This window comes from Danio aesculapii, chromosome 24, assembly GCF_903798145.1.
Source record: "Danio aesculapii chromosome 24, fDanAes4.1, whole genome shotgun sequence".
NCBI classification, from domain to species: Eukaryota; Metazoa; Chordata; class Actinopteri; order Cypriniformes; family Danionidae; genus Danio; species Danio aesculapii.
Window position 1 is genome coordinate 20,143,370 of NC_079458.1, and position 19,987 is coordinate 20,163,356.

General features: G+C 36.2%; 1 protein-coding gene across 1 annotated transcript in view; it reads left to right on the plus strand.

Annotated features, from left to right (window-relative positions):
* ccdc191 (coiled-coil domain containing 191) overlaps nucleotides 1–19,707 on the plus strand; it is a 35,127-nt gene extending 15,420 nt beyond the window's left edge. The window contains exons 11-16 of the mRNA XM_056451210.1: nucleotides 3,788–3,870; nucleotides 3,945–4,046; nucleotides 6,584–6,727; nucleotides 11,602–11,754; nucleotides 14,058–14,212; nucleotides 17,981–19,707. Of these exons, the coding sequence (XP_056307185.1) occupies nucleotides 3,788–3,870; nucleotides 3,945–4,046; nucleotides 6,584–6,727; nucleotides 11,602–11,754; nucleotides 14,058–14,212; nucleotides 17,981–18,137 (794 nt within the window). The 3' untranslated portion in view covers nucleotides 18,138–19,707. The remainder of the gene's footprint in view (nucleotides 1–3,787; nucleotides 3,871–3,944; nucleotides 4,047–6,583; nucleotides 6,728–11,601; nucleotides 11,755–14,057; nucleotides 14,213–17,980) is intronic.
* The last annotated feature ends 280 nt before the right edge of the window (nucleotides 19,708–19,987 follow it).

Genomic DNA, 19,987 nt, shown 5'->3' on the forward strand with positions numbered 1-19,987 from the left:
GAATGCACTGAATACAGATGCACACAATTGCTACACACTCATAATCCACTTGTGTGAAAAATCGTGCAAACCTCAGAACAATAGCAAAAGTACACAAAGGCTTTTCCTCCTGCTTCACTGTTGCTTGATGCAGTCATGTTTCTTTGATAATCTGCACATGGCTTGTTTATCAGCATGTGGTTGTTAACAATCCTCACGACTCAGTGTCCTGCTGACAAAATCATCCACCAATTTTAAATATTATGGCTCAACCCGTTGGAGGTGAAGTGTTGTGGGCTTTGAACTGACCAGTGAGATTTTTCGGACCAACTACTGTCCTATTATTACCAGTGGTGGAAAGAGTACTGAAAAATCATACTCAAATAAAAATACCATTACTTGCCCAAAAATGTAGAGCAAGTAGAGTAAAAGTATCTGCTGTAAATAATACTCAAAATATGAGTAAAGACCTTTTAAAAGTACTCAAGAGTAGTGAGTGTAGTAGGTGTAGTTTGTGTAGGGATGTGTAAACGTAACATTCTGTAGTGCATTTAGTGATCTTCCTATATTCCTTCGTTCCATTGTGTGTTTGTTCTGTCTTTCATTCATTAATTCGTTTGATCGTTACTTCCTTCATTCATTTGTTCCTTCCTTCATTCCTCCCTTCATTCATTCACTCGTTAGTTCGTTTGTTCATATTTTAGTACTTTTTTCATATTTTGAACTTAGTATGTTCAATCCTTCCTTAAATCCTTCATTCATTTGGTCCTTCCTTTCTTCATTAGTTCAGTCCTTCCTTCGTTGGGTCCTTCCTTCCATTCCTTGTTCAGTCCTTATTCGACCCTTCCTTCCATTTTTCATTCATTCCATTTAGTGATTGATTAAGGCTGTTTGGTGATTTCAGTCATCATACAGTCAATTTTCTCATCAGTGACATACAGTCAATACAAAGTAAAGATTTTGGACATCTTCTTGGACATTTTAATGCTTCCTAAAGGTTTGCTGTATTTATAAAGCGCCCATGTCTTCAGGTTATTCTGTGTGATGCGATTTACTTTCTATGTGCGATTTGATTGGACAGGAATCGCAGGACTGATTTTGGGATTTTTTGCCATAGACAAGAAAGAAATAAAATAATGACTACAGGTTGAAGGAAAGTCGAGGAGTAAAAATATCGATAAAGCACTAAAAATGTACTCAAGGGAAAGTAAAAGTACACATTTTTAAAACTACTAAGCAAATTACAATTCTTGAGAAAAGCTTTTCAATTACAGTCATTTTTCTTTTTTAAATATTTCCCAAATTATGTTTAACAGAGCAAGGAAATTTTAACAGTATTTCAGATAATATTTTTTCTTATGGAGAAAATCTTATTTGTTTTATTTTGGCTAGAATATAAGCAGTTTTTCATTTTTTTTAAAAACAATGTTAAGGTCAAAAATATTAGCCCCTTTAGCAATATTGTTTTCGATTGTCTACAGAACAAACCATCGTTATACAATAACTTGTCTAATAACCCTGACTTCCCTTATTAACCTAGTTAAGCCTTTATATCGCACTTTAAGCTCAATAATAATATCTTGAAAAATATCTAGTAAAATATTATGTAGAATTATCATCATGGCAAAGAAATCATTCATTCAATCATTTTCCTTCGGCTTAGTACCTTTATTCATCATTGGTCGCCATAGCGGAATGAACCGGCAACTTATCCAGCAAATGTTTTACACAGCGTATACCCTTCCAGCTGCAACCCAGTACTGTCAACACCCATACACACTCTTTCACACTCATACACTACAGCCAATTTAGTTTATTCAATTCAGCCATAGCACATGTCTTTGGACTGTGGGGGAAACCGAAGGACCCGAAGGAAACCCACGCCAACACGGGGAGAACATGCAAACTCCACACAGAAATGCCAACTGGCTAAAAGAAATCAGTTAGAAATAACTTCTTAAAACTATTATGTTTCGGTTTGTGTTGAAAAAAATCTTCTCTTCGTTAAACAGAAATTGGGGAAAAAGAATGTGCTAAAAATTCTGACTTTAAATTTATATAAGAAAAATATCAACCTTATCTATCTTCCTATATTACCATCATTTTTAATTTTCCAAAATTATGCAATAGAAATACTGCTGTTACATATAGTTCAATTGAACTTACAGTACATTTTTTAAAAATCTGTTTTTACTGTAAATATAGGTTTACTGCATTTCGTTGCCTTGTACTTGTACATGTGTGATGACAATAAATTGAATCTAATCTAAATCTAATCTAAAAAACTTTATTTTGATGGTCCAGTTGAGTATTAGTAGACTGTCTGCCTAATATCTGCTGATACTGCTCCTTCAACAGAAATTTAACTGACTATAAGAAATTTTGCAAGTACATGTCAACTTACACTAACCCTAACCTCAACCTAACAGTCTACTTAGAATTAGTTGGCATGTGTGCAATGTAACTTAAATTCAACAAATGGACCATCAAAAATAAAGTGTGACCTAAATATATATATTAGGGCTGCACAATATTTGAAAGACAACTAGCATTGCAATATTTAGTTGTTGTTTTTTTTGCAATATACAGTATATTGCGATTTGGATAAAATTTCACAAGATGACTTGAGTAACTGTATTTGTAAAGATTTTTTTAACTTTAAGGGATGTGCATCTGCTTGAAATATTCAAAATTATACAGAAATATACAAAATAAAATGAAGCACTGATGAAAACAGAACAAAGATAAAATGAAATAAAGAGCGCATCATGGTTTTTGGTGGAGTCTAACAGCATTGAATTTCAGAAATGCAATAATCAAATGTAAATTAACACAATATAGTCTTCATTGTATAAATAATTAAATGATTTATTTTTGTTAACGAGGCAAACTTGTCATTTCTTGTGCCCAAATTGTTTCAATTCACTACAGTCACAGGGCTTAAAAATACATAAAAATGAAAATTTTAGCAACTAATAGATTAGGTCAAGTTTTATTAAACCCAACACAACAATGCAGATCCTACGATGTAGCTGTTGCAGATTTGCACATTGTAAATTGATGCTGAAACATTATATTGATTATATACAGAGAGAAAAAGAGAGAGTTTTTCAGGTAAGCGTCACGCTAATTTTATATTTCCTATAAAACACCGTAAATTAGCTATTTTAAATCATTTATAAAGTTACAAATTTATAAGAAAAGTATACTGAATTAGACTTTTTGCATTTAAGTTTGTAACTTTCTCATTCTGGCGAGCTTCACATTGGTTAACCAGACCTGATTACATTCTTTTACTACAAAGAAATGAAAATATTATTCATTCATTTTCCTTCAGCGTAGTCCCCTGTTTATCAGGGGTCACCACAGCGGAATGAACTGCCAACTTATCCAGCACATGTTTTACATAGCGGATGCCCTTCCATCCATCCCTTGTCTCCATCAAAATATTAATATATAAACAATAAAATAGTAAACGTTCATTACATAATAGGATATTATGTAATTAAAAACAAACTAAATGCTACATATGTTTAATACTGGGAACCAACTTTGCCTCAAACCCAGGCTAATTTCCTAATCCTTATTCCAAGCATTGAAAAATCCTGCAACCAGCAGTGAGATTATGAGCAAAAGCACTCGGTTGGCTTGATATGGGACATGGCCTTGAATACAGATGCAAAAGCAAAACAAACATGTACCAAAGAGCCATAAGATCTGAAGAACATGGTGCAACACTTCACAGTGACCCTTTAATCTCGGTCTCCCACCAACTCTGTCTCTCGTTTTTCTTTTATGCTTCTTACAGCCATGGAGGAACGAGCACGTCTGCGCGCCGAACGCAGGAAAGAGTTGGAGGAGCAAAGACGACACAAGCAGGAGGAGAAACTTGTAAGACCTGCTTATCTTCAGCGATGGAGTCAAGTGAACATGCTGACTAAAGCCTCTTCTTTTTGGTTCTGCAGGCTCAAATGAAGGCCGCTGAGGAGGAAAGACTGAGAGCTGAGGAAGAGGAGAAACAAAGGGAGGTGGAGAGGAAGAAGGAAGAGAAGAGGCAACAGAGGAAGGTGTGTGGAGAATACATGTCATCAGAGTATCCGTGGGGTCTTAAAAAGTCTTAAAATGTCTTAAATCTCAAAAGCTTATTTTTTTTAGGCCTTAAAACATCTTAAATCTACTTAAATGTTGTGTTGTAGGTCTTAAATCTTTTTCATTTTCCTGTTAATTGTTTTTTCTTAACTTTATTATTATTGTAGACTGAGGTAATTGACTGCTATGTTTTGTTCTATTCTTGGTAAGGGTTACAGGGCTTGTCAATAGATATATTTGAAAATGAATACAAAAATATTCAAAAGTTATTATTAAAATAAAAAAAACTATATTTTATATCATTGTATTATTAAATATATTAGATTTTAATCATTTTAGAGAGGCAAGTGAAATTCTTTTCTAACTGGGATATTCGAAAAAAAAGTCCTTAGCATTTAGCCCTGTATAAGTTTAAAATTCATTCATAATGGTCTTAAAATGGTCTTAAAATGTCTTAAAAAAATCTTAAATCTAGCTTAGTTACATCTGCAGAAACCCTGATCATGCATTTATGGGTTTGATTCCACCATAGGATTTAATATATTTTTAATATTATGTAATGTAAATTAGATATATATGTACAATTCTGAGTGTACATCTCACAATTAATCAATAAATTATTTCAAATTAGAAATATTAATCTAAGTTATGAGAGTTGGAAATATTATTCTATAAAGTTTATAGGCTTTTTTCATAGACATTTGTATTTTTTATTATTATTCTATTATTTTTCTAGTGTATAGGCCAGGCATGTCCAAACTCGATCCTGGAGGGCCGGTGTCCTGCAAAGTTTAGTTCCAACCCCAATCAGACACACCTGGGCTAGCTAATCAAGCTCTTACTACGCTTTCTAGAAACATCCTTGCAGGTGTGTTGAGGCAAGTTGGAGCAAAAATCTGCAGGACACAGACCCTCCAGGACCGAGTTTGGACACCCATGGTATAGGCAGTTCGTTCTGCAATTTCAAAATTTTGACTTTATTTTTTGCTGTATATATAATCCAGTTTTGACTTTATTTGTAGCAAATTTAAAAGCAAACATTTTGTGACCCTTTGCTAATTAATAGGGAGGAAGTTGAACAAGTGAGTTCTTTTAAATATTTAGGAGTGGAAATTGACTTTCAATTCTCTCTTGATAAACACTCAGAGAATGTTTTTAAAAAGGCTCAGCAGCGGTTGAGTTTGCTGAGAAAACTGAGAAGTTTTAATATTGAGAAGGACATTTTGATTGTCGTAAATAAATCACTTATTGAGTCTGTCCTTATTTTTAATAATGTAGCCTGGTTTAACTCTCTCTCTGTTAAAAGCAAAAACAAACTTTTAAGGTTGGTAAATGTAGCAGGTAAAGTAATCGGTGGAAGACAAACACCTCTCTCTGGTTTATTTATTGCAGCAACAAATAGAAAAACCTCCACTACTGTGGAAAATGTAACTTGACTTCCCATCCTTTACATAGTTCCTTTAAGTTACTTCCGTCTGGTAGATGGTATAAAGTCCCTTTAGCAAAAAAGGCTAAGTACAAGAAGACATTTATTCCCACTGCCACTGTTTTTTAACAGGATTTTTTTTAAATACTTGTGTAAGTGTATTTATGTTTTGTTGTTTGTGTGTGAGCCTATATCTAAAGACCCCTGTGGGATAGAAAATAAAGTTGAATTTTAACTTTTCTTTTCAGAATTGCAACTTTATTTCTTGCAGTTTTAAATTTTAAGTAAGTAAGTAAGTAAAGGTTTATTTATATAGCACCTTTCCCAGACATTGAGTCACAAAGTGCTTTACAATAATAGAAAACAAGTAAAAGAACACATATTAATAAAAGAAAACGTGCTAAAACATATTAAAACTAATTAAAAATCCAAATACAGAAACAATAATACTGTTAATTAAAAGCTTGACCAAATAGGTGCATCTTGAAATGCTTTTTAAAAAGAGATCCCAGAGTTCTCAGTGCTTTCGGGAGAGAGTTCCAGAGCCGTGAGGCCACTACACAGAAGGCACGGTCACCTTTAGTCTTAAGACGAGTTCTGGGAATGGCTAAAAGGTCTTTGCCAGAAGACCTCAGAAGCCGGCTACATGAGTGACTGCTTAAAAGATCTTGAATATACAGGGGTGCTTGACCATGCAGCGCTCTATATGTAATGACCAGAATCTTAAGTCTTTCTACCAATTCCTACTTTTTTACTCCCAGTACTCAAAATTTTGAGTTCATTTCCAAGACTTTTTTTTCTCAGAATTTGGAGATGTGACTTGCAATCTTAATCTCTCAGTTTTGAGGAATAAATGTCAGAATTGTCTGATTAAATATCCCAATTCGCTTTTTAATTTTTGTTAAGTCCATGGCAGAAACACAGATCCATACTCAATAACAACACAGCACTGTCCAAATGAGTTTTAAATAAGAGAGCGCATTTAAATAATGTTTATGACAGTTTAATAAAACCTTTCCCGCATGTTTATGCACATAGCCTTCAGATTGTACATTTTAAGAAACTGTGTGTGCTTTCATGTTAACTTAGAGAGAGTTGGAGAAGCAGAGGAGAATTGAGCACGAACAGGAACAGTCAAAGCGGGCGACTCAACACTACCTCACAAACCTGTTACTGCACCGCGGCCTGACACCCTGGAGACGCCTGCTGGAGAAGAGCCATGCCAACACACAGGTCAGACTCACTGCAAACACACACATTAGTCAGGTTCAAACTAACGTGAAACAAAATAAAAGAAACAACCCCAAATGTGAATTAAGTGCATTTACAACACATTTTTCAAGTAGCTGATGGTGATATTGTTAACCTAGTATTCGAGGAAGTTTAATGTTTAATTGCTACATTAGAATTAACTGGCTCAAGTCAAAAAACAGCTTTTTAATGTCATTTAATGTTCACTACAAAATTATTTGGTAATTTTTTCCTTGATATTTTGTGTTTAAAACTAATACAACAATGTGATGGAAATTCAGCTGTTTATTCTTTGGTTTAGTGTTCACTATGTCAATTTATATATTTTATTTATTAGCAAGTTAGTTACCATCTGCCATTATTCACTAAAACTCTTTTTCACACAAGTCAAAAACCAGCTCAAGCCAGCATTCATAATCAAACTGGTTTAATGTTCACTACATATTTGGCAATCTATTATTATTTAGCATTATTTACCAAGGGATTTTTCCTCCAAATATTGTTTAAAACAATGTGATGACAGTTTATAGTAATGTTGGTTTAATGTTCATTACATCAGTTTTTCCAGCAAATTGTTTACATCTACCATTATTCACGTTCACTTTTTTTCACAACTAAAAAAACACCTCAAGCGAGCATTCAGAGTCAGGATGGTTTAATGTTTGCTACATCCAAATGTATCTGGCAATCTACCATTATGGGATTTTTTTCATTTAAATTTTGTTTAAAACAATTACAAAATATTTATGGGAACAAAGCTCTTTATAGTCACGTTGTATTAAAGGGGACCTATTTATGCCAGTTTTACAAGATGTAAAATAAGTCTCTTATGTGCCTATGTGAAGTTTCAGCACAAACTTCTCTCACACTTGGTCACTGTTGCTTTAAATTCAAATGAAATTGCACTCCCAGCCCTCTTCAAAAGTGGGAGGAGCTACAAAACCCATCAGAATAGTGCTGATTAAAAACAGCTCTAACTTTATCTCTGAAAAGCTGAAAATGTCAAAAGAAGTGGCTTAGAAGATGGTCGTTTATGGAGATTACGGTGTTAATTTGTGTATCCAAAAACACATTTTAATGCCTCTTAGTAGCTGGCATTTTCTTGGGCAGACATCTCAAAATTCTAATGGCAGACGGTTGCTTCTCACTCAGGGCTGTCAATGCTAATGAGAGAGAGATCGTGACTATTGTGTTGGAATTTCCCCCTCCGATGACATGGAGAAAGCGAAAACATCAGGCCATGTCCACACTAATACATTTTAGTTTAAAAACGCATATTTTTCTCTCTGTCTCAGTCCAAACTGAGATGACAATTTTTAGGAAACAAAAACATCTTTTTGAAAACGCTGTTCAAAGTGAATACATTTAAAAAATGTTTTCGTGTTGCAGTGTGGACTGTGAAAACAGGGGCTTTCAAAAACGATGACGCATTTTAGTCATGTGAAGCAGCCATGTGATCAATTCAGTTAACGTGGTAGACGACATTGTAAAACAGATGTTTTGAATCCTGTCCGTTTTGACGGCTTTATTAAAGATTAACGTCAGTTTGTACATGCTGCATATAGACTCTTTTCAAAGGACATGAAATGTTTACTGGGAGCTATTGTTCCAACCCAGGCTCATTCTGAGAACGTAGTCCTGTGGATGTTTCTGGAGACCGCGAAATACGTAGCCGGGGGTACGTACGGCTGCATTTAATTTTTTTAAGCGAACGCTGCGGGGCGGTGTGACGCCGTTCCTTTCGGCGCTTGCCGGCCACTCGCCTCCATGTGGAGGGCTTTCCCGCTGCAACCAGTTTGTCCGGTTAGCTCTTCGTGTACTCTGGCGGACTTGAGGCGCAGAGAGGTGCTGACCACGACAACGACGACGACGACCGGGTTCGAGTCCGGGGAAGAGCGGTTCCAGAAATCAGGTAAGAAAACAAAAACAAAATCCAAAAAATAAAGCGAACATGTTCGTCACAGGGTGAGAATGTGGTCAAAATCCGAAAACGTGGTAAAAATCAGACGAGGGCTTTTCTTTTTCTGGACGGCTTTTGTGAATCGTCGTTGGTTGGGTTTAGGGACGGAGGAGGGTGGGTCAGCCGATTGGCCGGTCGCACGGTCAATCATTCTGTCATCCAGGCAGACAGGCGGAAGGTCGTTCGACAGCGGCCTCCAGCGGGTTTACGCGAGAACGGTGCGGGAAAAAGCACGCACAGCGGCCTCTCGCGGACTCGCGAAAACAAAAACTGCAAAAATATGTACCTCCCGGGACGTATTTCGCGGTCTCCAGAAACGTCCCCGGGACTATGTTCTCAGAATGAGCCTGGGTTGCAACCATTGTTCTGTGGCATTGCTCGTTTTGGCACAACATTTCAAAGAGACAGAAAGTTAATAAATGCCAGGCAGATATAACACCAACAATTGAAGTTTCTGCCACTTGATTCTGATTATGCGATACTTTAAAATGTGCATTAAAACAGGGTGATGAAAACCTTTCTAGTTATAATCATCTTTGTTTAATATCACAACATATAAATTACTGCAGCAAATGTGTTTCCATTCATCATCATTCACATTTTTCGCACAAGTCAAAAACCAAAAGTGAGCATACATTAAAGGGGTGGTCCACAGTGTATTTTTAAGGCTCGGTTGTGTTTATAAGATGCAAAGCCATGTGTGCTTATGCTTCATTTGTAAAAAAAAAAAAAATCACGTTATTTTTTTATATATCTTACTTTGATTACACATAGCTACTCAGCTAACATGAAAACGACTGTCATATTTCCTAGTTCCTCCAATAGCCTGCCCTCAAGAGGCTCTGATTAGTCAGCTAACATAATGTGCTGAGATTTGCGCATCGACTCCACATCACCAGGAAGTCCAGCCATGTCAGTGTGAGCCTGAATTAGACATAAAATGAAGAGGACACAGCTGAACCTCACGCTCTCTAAAATAACATCTGACAAGTGTCTTTCACATATATTAGGGTTATAAGCATGTGTAAGTAATATGAAATATTCACATATCTTTTGCGAGTTCATTATTTGAGATGTTGAACGCAGGGAAAGCAGCCGCATAGAGAGACACTGCAGCGCTGGTGAAGATTGTGGGTGTTTACAGCGATTTGATGGATAAATATGAATTTAGGTAAATTGTTAAAGGTGCCAAACAGCATTTCCTGTTGTTTACATCCTTGTTTTACTGTTAACACCAGAAACTATGCATGTAATAGATCAATTTTAACAAATAAAAACACTTACAGATTGTGGCTCACAATCCACAGCTTCGTCTATTATGGTTGGAGCTCCTCCTTTCAGGAGTTTTTAGCCGAATCTAGCACTGAACTGAACAATTCTGGAAGCTGTCCTTTGTCAAATGCTAGCTATATCTTCTTTTATAATTCTCTGGAACATAATTAAAGTTATATTGTAAGCACTATTCTCTTTGTGTCTCAGTGGAAATAGCAGCGTTTGGATGGCATTTTAGCTTTCTGGCCAGACCCCTTCACTGTGCGAGGTCTATGTGCGTGGTGTATGCGTCTAAGCTGAATCGCTTGTGATCTCACTAACCCGGATGTATTTTTTTGTAGTCCCCAGAGTTTGTTTGCTGTGCTAAGCTAACTATAAAAGCCAATAGGTGCATCCCAAATCTCATACATATGCACTATTCTTCGCCATTTTGTAGTATAAATAGTGTAAGTAGTGCGTTCACACTGAAAACTCTAAAAAAAAATAAACGCACTTCAGTTACCGAGATGATGCACTCATTCAGCCGGTAAAATGAAGTGTGGAATGATGGACACTTCACACGCTCAACGACAGCTTTGCTCACATAGCGGAAGGGGCAGAGCTTTCGGGCGCTCATGTTAGATTGCTTTATTTTTTATTTTGGATTTTGACAATTCTCCTACAAGAGTGATTATAGCGCCTCTCGATGCGGTTATACTCATGGCAGGTATTATTTGGTACTTTGGTCATTTATTTCACTGATTTGGCAACCATTAAACGTCATCAGGGAAACGGTTGGAATTTCCACTTAGTACAAAAATCAGTGTTCCCTTTGGAATGACACTACATACATACACTATGCTGTTGAGTGTGTTAGTGCATAAGTGCATAGTGTATAGTTTGCCATTTGAGACGCAGCTAATGTCTCCTTTTGCATTGAACTTTGAGTGTATTACATTCAGAGGTGTTGTTTATGTTCACACAGCTACATTACACATCAACTAAAGTTTAAACTATCATAGTGGACCACCCCTTTAAAGGGTTCACTTAATGGATTTATTTATTAAAATTTGGCATTTCCATCACTCGTTTCTGATGCAATACTTCAAAATGCTCATCAAAACAGGCTGATGGAAACATAGCTACTCATGCCCTAGTAGATGAACAATACAGGCCATTCGCCCTAATCACCCGCTTTCCAGACAAACGCTCACACACTCAATTATTCATCCAAAGAGTTATGGGTCGCTCGCGCACACACACACAGGAAGACCAGCTGTTACCTTGCATTAACTCTTGGTCCATTCCCCAAATTTTAATGATGTTTACAGTATACTGTTGCGTTTCCACCTGGCTAACCACCTGTTTTTTTAGGAAATAAATGAACAGACAGCAGATATCTGAGATTCAGGAGGGAGATGGTGTGACAGAGACGCAAAGAGATGAAAGAAAGTCTTTGCGTTCAGAATTTGCATTGTTGTTTAGATATCGATCGAGTCCAGAAACCTGGAGGTCCAATTAGCTGCAAAACTAACCTAGCATGTGCCTCTGGAACTCCAGCAGGGAAAGTTTGCGATCCACATAAAGCACGATGACGCAGTTAATTAAAGCAGACAGTTATGTATGCGTTTTGGGTCTCCTCCAGAAAGCGGAGGATCATTACACACAGGATCTGCAGAGACGCTGTTTGTGTGTTTGGCGGCGGTGTGTGTTCGAGGCGCAGGCAGAGAGAGAGGCCAGTGCCAGTCTGATGTACCAGCGCATCCTGCTGCAGAGGACTCTGAAGAGCTGGACGAGGGTAATGGACACACTCATACATTGGGAATGAAATTGAGACATTACATTAGATATTAGAGAAATAATGGTTTATGAGGACTTTCCCTAGGTGTAATGTATCTCATACAGTTGTACACACAGTCTTATACAATGTTATTCACTGTAAAAAAATGCTGGGTTCCACACAATTCCTTCTTGTTTTCCCAACACAAACCAATTATGTTAACCTAATTGTTTTTTTTTTTAACATATTTAAGTGGATTGAACATAAAACAATTAAGTTGCACCAAAAAAACTCAAGAATTGTGATGTTTTAACTCATTTTAAATAAGTAATTTGAACAAACAGCAAACATCTTTTTTGAGTGTATATGGCCTTACACTACCAACTATTGAACTAAAGTTGTAAATTAATGATTTTAATTTCCTGTAAAAAGTTCGTTATAGCCATGAAATGTCTTTTCACCCTGGTTTAATTAAAGTAACTTATATCTTATATTAATATTTATGTATTAGTATTTTATGTTAATTCAGAGTCAATTATATACAGTTGAGTGCAAAATTAATAGCTTTCCTGTAAATACTTTATTCTTTTTCAAATAAACTTTCAAATAGTGCTGATTTTATCTCCAACACATTCTTAAACATATCTCTAATAACTGTTTTCTAATAATAATTTTTTGTCTTTACTATAATGACAGTATATTAAATTGCACTGGTTATTTTGCAGAAGAAAAAATATTATAGGAAATACTGTGAAAATTTCCTTGATCCATGAAACATCACTAGGAAAAAATTTAAAAGTAAAGAAAAAGAATTAAAAAAAGGTCACAGGAGGGCTAATAACTGGTTGTCTTATCAACTTAAAATAAATGAACAATTCATAAAAAAAATTTTTTAAAGACATTCATTTAAAAAATTTTTAGTTAAAGACATTCATTTTCAGACAGATGATATGAGCAATATCACACGAGTAGCAGCGCGATGTGGCTGTGTATCTAAAAAGTCTAAAAACCCTTTTGTATGAGGAACTACTTTCTTCCACCACTCATTCACATCTGCAGCTGACGTCAGAATAGCAGAAACCATTGCTCATTCACCAACGTCACTTTAGAGCTAGTATTTGAATGATTCTCTAGCTTAATGTCTAAAGTGATGACAAAACAGGTGATTTTTGCTCACATTTTAAGATTATAAGGCTGAACGGCATGAAATATAATCAGTCTACAGGGATTTCCCAGTATTTCTCTGTTGCAATCGGGAGATCACAATATTAACATGGTAAAAATACAGCACTACAACATACAAAAGAGATAGATCAACTTGGAAAGTCATTTACTTGTTAAATAATGATTTGATCAGCTGTAGTTTGAAATTATGCTGTTTTTTCTTACGGCCTATTATGCTGTGTTTGTCGCCATCTTGTGGATGACCATCGTTAACCGTCTTTGCTCAAAGACAGGCTAATGGCCGCTGATGCACTGTCTCTCAGAAATTATAAATATTTAAAATAGGCACTATCCTTATGGATAAACTGCTTAGTTGCAATGTAAACAACTACATTCTCGACTAAAAAAAAAAAGACAAAAAAAAGTCTTAAAAGTGCATTATGTTGTCCAACAGCGTCAGTATTTGTTAAACTGTGGTGTCCTCTGCTTGTTGCTGTATGTGGGCAAAGTAATACATATGGGTTAAGAGGCTGGATGAGTGCCATACCTGCCAACACTCCCGTTTCCCATATCCCAGTCTCCCATATTTTAGACCCATCTCCCGTTTTGTAATTTCTCCCGGACAACTCTCGGAATTTCACCCTCTTCCCCAGTCCTCAGCTTTTTTGGTACAATCTAAAACACCCCCGGATCGCCGACTATTCCGAGGGCCCTTCAGGTTGCTTTGCTCTGCTGGACACAGACAGCCTATATATATATATATATATATATATATATATATATATATATATATATATATATATATAGAAGAAAAATGAAGGAATATAAATATATAAATTAAATCCTGACAAAAATTTACTATTTGCAAATGTATTCCTTATTTTAGTGGTTATTTTTCTTAGTATTTATTTGTAGAATTAAAAAAGTACATAAAAATAATTTCATAACAATACATATAATTAAGTTTTTTTATAATCTTAAATTTTCTGTTGAAACTGTCAGTTGTGCATCCCCAAAACTGGCTACCAGGGACCAGGGCCCTGTGATTCTCAAGATATTCAGAATACTGACCAGAGCAGAAAGTGTTCACTGTCTGTTTATGCACTCCAGTTGAACGTTTAGTGTAAAAGTTAATAAACTAATTTTTTTTTTTACAGTTAAAAGAGGTGCGCTTTATACTGGAAGCACGAGCCGAGCGCTTCTACAAGACAAACATTCAAAGGAAAGTGTTGACGGTACTGCTGGATCACGTGACAGCAGAGAGGATAACAGCCTGGGATGATGAGCAGCGGGCACAACAACACAACAACAGGTCAACAAACATACAGCTTTATGTTGTTTTCCTTCACCTTTGTTGCCATATTAGGCTGAAGCTACAGTTACACTAGTGCATTTTTATCTGAACACAGCATTTTACATTATCCAAATGATCATTTTGATTATCATCGTCCATCTTTTTCAGTATATTCCAGAAAAAAAAAATCTTCATCCACACTACATGAGCAAAAACATGTCAGATACTAAAATGAGCTATAAAAATGTAGTACAAAATTGCAGCCTATATGACATAACTAAATAAATCACAAAATACTTATAAGCATTCAGTATTTTTTTAATCCTATATTATTTAAACTAAAATGGTTTGGAGGGTCAAAAATTCTGGAGTAGTGTGGATGTCAGACATAACTGTAGGAAAAAGTTGTGTTTTTAAACAAAAGCACGCTACTGCAAATGATGTAGCCTGAATCTATTAGCAGTTTTAAAGCACCATAAGTGGATAAATCTCCTGTGCCTTAACCAGTGTTGGGTAAGTTACTTCAAAAAGTAATTAATTACATTTTTAAAACTGTATTTAAATTACTTTTCTAATTAATTGTCTGAAAAGTAATTTATTTACATTAAATACTACAAAAAAAATGCTTCGGAATCTAAATTAATCTCTTTTAATTCTCTAATTTCAGTCAAATTTTAGTTTTTTAGCATTAAAGAAAATTAATAAAGAAAATATAAACACACACATATACATAAATAAATACATAAATAAATACATACACATATATATATATATATATATACATATATATATATATATATAAATAAAACCTTTGGAAGACCCAAGGTGTTTTTTACACACATTTTTTATTTCTCTTCGCTATTTGGGCTTATTAGAACCTAATTTGAATAAAAACCTATATCATATTTTGATATGATGTACTTTTAGAGGAAAATGATGTCCATAGATGTGGACTCGTGGTCTGAATTTACATAAAACACTTTTTCCTGAATTTTTTTATGCATATTTAACAGAGGATTTTGTTTTAACATGTTTTGACAATCAGAGAGTATTTTTTTCCCCATTTTGTACAGTTAAAAATAGTGTTTGGGACATTTCATATGCTGCAAAACAGTTGCAGGAGGACACTGTGTGTCTGTAACAAAATATAAAACATTTAAAGTATTTTAAATAGCCACTTAAGAGCTAAAATGTGCTGTCCGCGTATGACTACCGCTCGTTCCACGATGCACCGGCCCCTTATGGTTCCTCCTGCAGGTGGTGAGCATGCAGGAGGATGGTCCCACATCGCTCTTTTGGGCTGAGCCCGGCTGAGTTCCGTGGGATAAAACCCAGCCACCAGGCGCTCGCATACGAGCCCCAACACCAGGCCTGGCTGCTGGGTGGGGCCCCAGCTGCAAGGCCATGGTGCTCCACTGGAAAAAGGTGGTTTGCCATATCCAGGTTGTAGGAGAGTTTACCCCAGGTGGAGGAGTTCAAGTATCTTGAGTGAGTGAGGGAAGTATGGAACGTAAGATTGACAGGTGGATTGGTAAAGCAGCAGCAGTAATGCAGTTGGTGTACCAGTCCGTTGTGGTAAAGAAGGAGCTGAGCCAAAAGGCAAAGCTCTTGATTTACGGGTCAATCTACATTCCTACTCTCACCCATGGTCATGAGCTTTGGGTCATGACTGAAAGGACAAGATCTCAGATACAAGTGGCCGTTTCCTTCGCAGGGTGCACCCTTATAGACAGGGGGAGGAGCTCTGTGTGTAAACGTAAACTTCATTATTCCGTAAATTCCATTTGTTTAACAAAAAATTCAACAACTCTTCTTTAGTATCTGATGCAAGTACATTATAAGTAGGGGCAGCACGGTGGCGCAGTGGGAAGCACAACAGCAAGAGGGTCGCTGATTCGAGTTGGCATTTCTGTGTGGAGTTTGCATGTTCTCCCCATGTTTGCGTGGGTTTCCTCCCGGTGCTCCGGTTTCCACCACAAGTTCAAAAACGTGGTACAGGTGAATTGGGTAAGCTAAATTGTCCATAGTGTATGTGTGTGTGAATGAGTGTGTATGGATATTTCCCAGTGATTGTTTGCAGCTGGAAGAGCATCCGCTGCGCAATACATATGCTGGATAAGTTGGCAGTTCATTCTGCTGTGGCGACCCCAGACTAAGACAAAAAGAAAATGAATAAATGAATGAACATGATAAGTAACTAATTAAATTACCTAAAAATTTACTTTTTACTGGAAAAGTAATGATGTAATGTATTTCTCATGTGTATTTATATAGCGTGTTTATCTTGTATGGCCATACACCCAAAGCACTTCACAATCATGAGGGGCGTCTCTCCACACCACTACCAGTGTGCAGCATCCATGTGGATGATGCGACAGCAGCCACAGGACAACGGCACCAGTGCGCTCACCACACACTTGCTATAGATGTAGGGGAGAGACAGTGATAGAGCCAATTCTGTGGATGGGGATGATTGGGAGGCCATGACATATATGGGCCGATGGAGGGAATTTGGCCCGGACAATGGGGTTACACCCCTACCCTTTATGAGAAGTGCCTCAAGGAAGGCACTTCTGAAGGACCTCAGTTTAACTTCTCATCTGTAAGACAGTGCCCACTGACAGTAGTGTCCCCTTCACTTTTACTGGGGTATTAGGACTCACATAGACCGCAGGTTGAGTGCCCCCTGCTGGCCTCATCAACACCACTTCCAACTGCATACTAGCTTTCCCATGTGGTCTCCCATCCAGGTACTGACCAGGCTTAGCCCTACTTAGCTACAGTGGGTAACCAGTCTTGGGCTGCAGGGTGATATGGCTGTGGCGACAAATTAAATCAACTAATCACTTTGTAAGTAATTGCACCCAATATTAATCTTAAAGGAACACACTATATCATGGCTAGGAACTATACTCGCATTCCAGTGTAATAATCACTAGTAATAATCAATAGTAACTAGATAACAGCACTGCTTAATATTGCTGCAGCCATGGTACGCCAACAAAGTCTGTTGATTGTTACGCTGCAATGCGAGTGTAGTTCCTAGTAATGTTGTCCGTCTTAATAGAGTGAAGGAAATAGGAACATTTTCTAAACTTTTTTTTTGCAAGATGCTAATGGTCTAATCCGATTCAATAATCTATGCTAAGCTAAGCTAAAAGTACAGTCTGTTTGACTCTAGGTGGCTTGTACAACGAGCTTATTTACAAAAACGTCAAGTGTTCTTTTATGGTAAACATGTTTGATACAGTTGAAGTCAGAATTATTAGCCCCCCCCTGTATATTTTTTCCCCAATTTTAACGAAGAGATTTTTTCAACACATTTCTAAACATAACAATTTTAATAACTCATTTCTAATAACTGATTTATTTTATCTTTGCCATGATGCCAGTAAATATTTGATTAGATATTTTTCAAGACACTTCTATACAGCTTAAAGTGACATTTAAAGGCTTAACTAGGTTAATTAGGTAAAATAGGCAGGTTATGGTAATTAGGCAAGTTATTGTATAACGATGGTTTGTTCTGCAGACTATAGGGGAAAAATATAGCTTAAAGGGGCTAATAATTTTGACCTTAAAATGTTTTATTTTTGATTTAAAACTGCTTTTAATTTTAGCCGAAATAAACAAATAAGACTTTATCCAGAAGAAAAAATTTTATCAGACATACTGTGAAAATTTCCTTGCTCTGTTAAACATCATTTGGGAAATATTTAAAAAAGAAGAAAAAATTCAAAGGGGGGCTAATAATTCTGACTTCAACTGTATATTTAAATTTTGTAGGCGAGCTGTCAGGAAGTGTTTCTCGGGGTGGAGGCGTCTTCCTGTGGTGCTGCGAGAGGAGAGAGAGCGAGAGGAGCGCAGAGAGCAGCTCAGACGGAAAGTAGCAGAGATTCTGCCCGACTTCCGCTCTTCCCCTGTGGACTCCCTGTGGCGCTAAAGTAAATCCTCTTCAACCGCACACACCCAATCTGTATGGGATTTCATCAATGACAATCAACACATCTGCAGCTTGATGAGCCGCTGCATTTAAGCTCATTTACGCTTATTTATTTTTAACACACTACAGTTGAAATGAACAACTTGTAGAATGAAGTGCATTACATTATAAAGCAGAGACAAACAAACAAACAACCATCTGGATTTTGAAGAGCTGTGCTTAAAAGGCTTTAAATGTAAAAGAGGCCGAATTTGATTTAAATAAGATGCGATCATTTGTGCCAGATCTGTTGCCCACCGAAGCATATAAACACACAAACACTAACAACAAACATGAAGCGCGAAATAAAAGATTCATTCTGAGGTGACGGTTGTAAAGCTGTGTGCTGTCAGGATGGAGAGGTTGCATCACTTCTGATGTCCTCAAAAGGCATTAAATAAAGCCTGATACTGAATGTGCGACACACTATGGACTTTAGAAAAGAAATATTAGATGGTGAAATCCATAATTGATCAAACTAGCTGTGAATCACACCAAAAATATTTTTAGAAAGAAAAAAAAATAGGTGACAGTTAAGAATAGTTTGGTGAAGTGAGAAATATATCCGTCGCTGTTCATAGATAAAATGTTCTGTTCATGTTTACAGTGCATTAACTAATGTTTAGAAATACAGTTTTTATTTTAAACATGTTTCATTGATTAATGTAGAGGTTAAATTAAACTAAGATTAATAAATAATGTAGAAGTATCCTTAAAGGTGCAGTATTTAAGTTTGACACCCAGTGGTTGAACTAGGTATTGCACTCCTGGATCAAAACAAACGCAAGCGCAGGTTGCCAGACTGCGGACAGGAGCGAGTGATTTAAACAGTGTTCTAAATAAAAGCAACGGCACCCGATACAAGGAATATTTTCCATATTAAAAGAAGTTTTTGTCCTAACCAACCGCTGAATTGATATATTAGAAACAGCTTCTATTTCTCACAGGTGAACAACGACAATGATCACCTCATATTCTGTGCTTCTAAATGGCTGTATTTACATCTCTTTTGTGTTTCGTCTGGTGTAAACAGCCAAATTTCTTATCACTGCGTATCTCTTCACATAGCATGTTGTTAGGAAACAGGGTTACAATGTAACCTGCTCACCTGATGTTTACACTTGGAATATTTATATCATTTGCTAATTAATGACCTCATGTGGAACTCTGAATCTGCGTCTCATTTAGGAGTCTGCTATTGTCCACCACAGGTCCCATTTCGGTCACAGACAAATGCTTTCAGTGACTTTCTGACTGAATTAATGAAATATATTTTCCACCAAGGTAACCCGGGGTGCTGAAATATAATTGGCTGAACTGTCATTGGGCATGTTAAAATTGCCAATACAAAGACAAACAAATTTTCAAAGCAGAATATCTGACTTCAGCATTGTTTTTCAGATAAACATGAACATTCACTTGGCATGTTTCTTATATATCTGCAAACATATTGTGGTATTTTTTTTGTTTTAGAAGAGTCAAAAACTTACATACAGCACCTTTAATTGCTAAATCTACTTACAGTTACAAACAGAAGGAAACAATATATAAAGTTTCTGATGTTTTTTTTGACTAAAATGACAAAAATAAATAAATCAGGAAATTATTGTACTAATTCTAATACAATTCATTTTATAAAATGAATATATAATATATTTTAAATAATATATTTTATTGTAGAAAATGTTAAAGTTTGCAAAATGTAAAAGGACAAATATGAATGTATGAATTCTAATTTATTATTTCTTATAGATAATAAATACTGTAGAAGAACAGTTGGTCATATAAAATAATAGTAGTAGTAGTTAACT